Here is a 3,040-nt window from a genome sequence, read left to right as displayed (position 1 = left end):
TTAAAATTATTATTGATGTATGTCATTATTATATAGATTTCTTTTTTGTTTTTATTTGTAAAGTCAAATAAATGCGACCTGTCACGTGATAGAGTGTGTATTTAAAAAAATAAAATTGAAGGGAAAATTAATATTTTAAATATATTTATTAATATTCTATTATTAAAAAATCCAAAAGCTACCTGCCAAGGCTGCCATGTCATTGGTGAAGTCCTATATATAGTCTTGGGGTATGCCAGCGGATGGCAACACAACATCCTATTCACTCCATTCTCAATATTCTACGAACTCTGGGTTCGAATTAAGGAATTCTTTCTCTCTTTCTGCTTCAACTTTCTCTCTTATCCACATTCCATCTGCAATACATCGTCAAGAACAAAAAAAGAGGGGGAAAATGGGGCTGCTCTCCGAGAAAGTCACGTGCAACTCACACGGCCAAGATTCCTCATACTTCCTGGGATGGCAAGAGTACGAGAAGAATCCATACGATGAGGTCAAGAATCCCAATGGAATGATCCAAATGGGTCTCGCAGAGAATCAGGTTAGTTTAATTTTTTATTTTTTTTAAGTTTCCAAAAAAAAAAAAAAAAAGAAATAGGGATAATCCAATTAAATTAGTCAGATCGTTGTCTTGATAACTTCAAAGTTACAAGTTTCTTTTTAAGTGAGAACATTTTATTGATTTTCTTAGCTAACGTTAAGGTTTGTTGCTATTTGTTCAGCTGTCTTTTGATCAGCTGGAGACGTGGCTGGCTCAGAACCCAGACGCGGCGGGGATGAGGAAAGATGGAGAATCCATTTTCAGACAGCTTGCACTGTTTCAAGATTACCACGGCCTTCCTTCTTTCAAGAATGTACGTATCCACTACCCACAAATAATATTGGATGCCATATTTAGGAATACGTAAAAAACACACCATCTTACATTACGTTGTTGTTGTTATCCTACGTTACGCAGGCCTTGGTTCAATTCATGTCAGAAATCCGAGGAAACAAAGTCACCTTTGACTCCAACAAGCTAGTCCTCACCGCCGGCGCAACTTCTGCTAACGAGACTCTCATGTTTTGCCTCGCTAACCCCGGCGACGCTTTCCTCCTTCCCACTCCATACTATCCTGGGTAAGTTCTTTCAATTTAATCTATTCCACGTTACACTATCCCCTTGTTAAGGACAATAGACCACAATGAAATAAATTAGCCTAAGTTGCTCATAATTGATCAGCTCAGATCAGGTCAATATCCAGAGTTTAACTTGTAATCTTGTGATTATCAAATGAACAGTCTGACTAACTTAGTTGAGATAAATCAACTTAAGGTATTTTGGTCAAAAGGCGAATAGATAGTTATGATTACCAAGTCAATAGTATGATCAATTTGAGAGGTCCCACCCTATTGCCTATTTGTTGATGCAATTAATAAGCTTATTAATTACTTACAAGATGTTCACATTGTAACAGATTTGATAGAGATCTGAAATGGAGGACGGGAGCCGAGATAGTGCCAATACAGTGCTGGAGTTCAAACGGGTTCAGGATCACAGAATCCGCCATTGAAGAAGCTTACCAAGAAGCACAAAAGCGGAACCTTAAAGTGAAAGGAGTGCTGGTAACAAACCCGTCAAATCCTCTAGGAACAACGTTAACCCGACAGGAACTAAACCTCCTCCTCACCTTCATCGACAAGAAGGACATCCATCTCATCAGCGACGAGATCTACTCCGGCACCGTCTTCGACTCCCCGGGCTTCGTCAGCGCCACGGAGGTCCTAACGGAGCGAGGCTACACAAACACCGACGTTTGGAACCGCGTACACATTGTCTATAGCCTCTCCAAAGACCTCGGACTCCCAGGTTTCCGAGTCGGCGCAATTTACTCCAACGAGGAAACAGTGGTCGCCGCCGCCACTAAAATGTCGAGTTTCGGACTTGTTTCCTCGCAGACTCAGTACCTCCTCTCCGCCATGTTATCCGACAAAAAGTTCACGAAAAAATACGTCGCGAAAAACCAGAAGAGACTTAAGAAAAGACACGACATGTTGGTTAACGGCCTCCGGGATGCCGGAATCGGGTGCCTGGAAAGCAATGCCGGATTGTTCTGTTGGGTAGACATGAGACATCTTTTAAGCTCGAACACGTTCGAAGCAGAAATTGACTTATGGAAAAAAATAGTGTACCAGGTGGGTCTAAACATCTCGCCCGGTTCGTCGTGCCACTGCACCGAACCGGGCTGGTTCAGGGCCTGTTTCGCCAACATGTCTGAAGACACTCTAAATCTGGCAATGCAACGAATAAAAGCATTCGTGGTCAGGTCTTCTTCCCCCGGGGACGAAGGAATATTCGTCCATAGCCCCAAACATTGTTCGAGCAAGAACTCAAAGAGGAAAGGGTTTTCGAAGTGGGTTTTTAGGCTGTCGTTCAATGATCGTCAAAGAGAACGATAGATGATCACTACAAAGTTTCAACCAATTTTTTTTTACTCAAGACTTAGGTGTTGATTTTTTACCTAGTACTTAGGTGTTGAGTTACGTACGATGATACCATTTTTTGGTTGTCTGTATGTGTAGAGAGCATGCACTCGGTCCATGTCGTGCGGACGAGAAGTGGATGGCCAGCTTTTACCGCATCTGTAAACCCCCCAGTCCTCTGTTAAAAACTTTAAGGTCAAAAGAGTCAAGACAAATAAGCTAAGAATATTTATGTAATCTTGATTATATTGTATTTATTACTTTACATAATAAATGTTTTATTGAAACAGAGTTGTATTAATTAAACATACTCTTATTTCTTCACTTCATTTTTGGGTTGGGATTCACTTCATTTTTATAACCATGACTGACATGACATGCATTGATTAATTTCGAAGAGAAAATTATTATATTTTGAAAAAAAAAATATTCTTGGGATTGCCTCTTGACACCTAAATTTTACAAATGAGGTAAATTGGATTAATGTGTTTCAACTACATAAATTATTAGTGTCTATACTCTATAATGAGTTAATTCCATATATCTTGCTCCAATCTCGAGGGCCCCACTTTTTCAA

The 3,040-nt window shown here is 40.1% G+C and overlaps 1 protein-coding gene across 1 annotated transcript; it reads left to right on the top strand.

Moving 5' to 3' along the window:
- The first annotated feature begins 280 nt into the window (after positions 1–280).
- On the top strand, positions 281–2,750 carry LOC115999979 (1-aminocyclopropane-1-carboxylate synthase 3-like). The gene is made up of 4 exons (XM_031239962.1): positions 281–541; positions 723–854; positions 959–1,119; positions 1,458–2,750. The coding sequence occupies exons 1-4, from the start codon at positions 395–397 to the stop codon at positions 2,437–2,439; spliced, it is 1,422 nt and encodes a 473-aa protein (XP_031095822.1). The 5' UTR covers positions 281–394; the 3' UTR covers positions 2,440–2,750.
- The last annotated feature ends 290 nt before the right edge of the window (positions 2,751–3,040 follow it).

This window comes from Ipomoea triloba, chromosome 12 (assembly GCF_003576645.1).
Source record: "Ipomoea triloba cultivar NCNSP0323 chromosome 12, ASM357664v1".
In the NCBI taxonomy this organism is placed as follows: Eukaryota; Viridiplantae; Streptophyta; class Magnoliopsida; order Solanales; family Convolvulaceae; genus Ipomoea; species Ipomoea triloba.
Note: the sequence above shows the minus strand (reverse complement) of the source record. Positions and strands in the feature narration are given on the sequence as shown.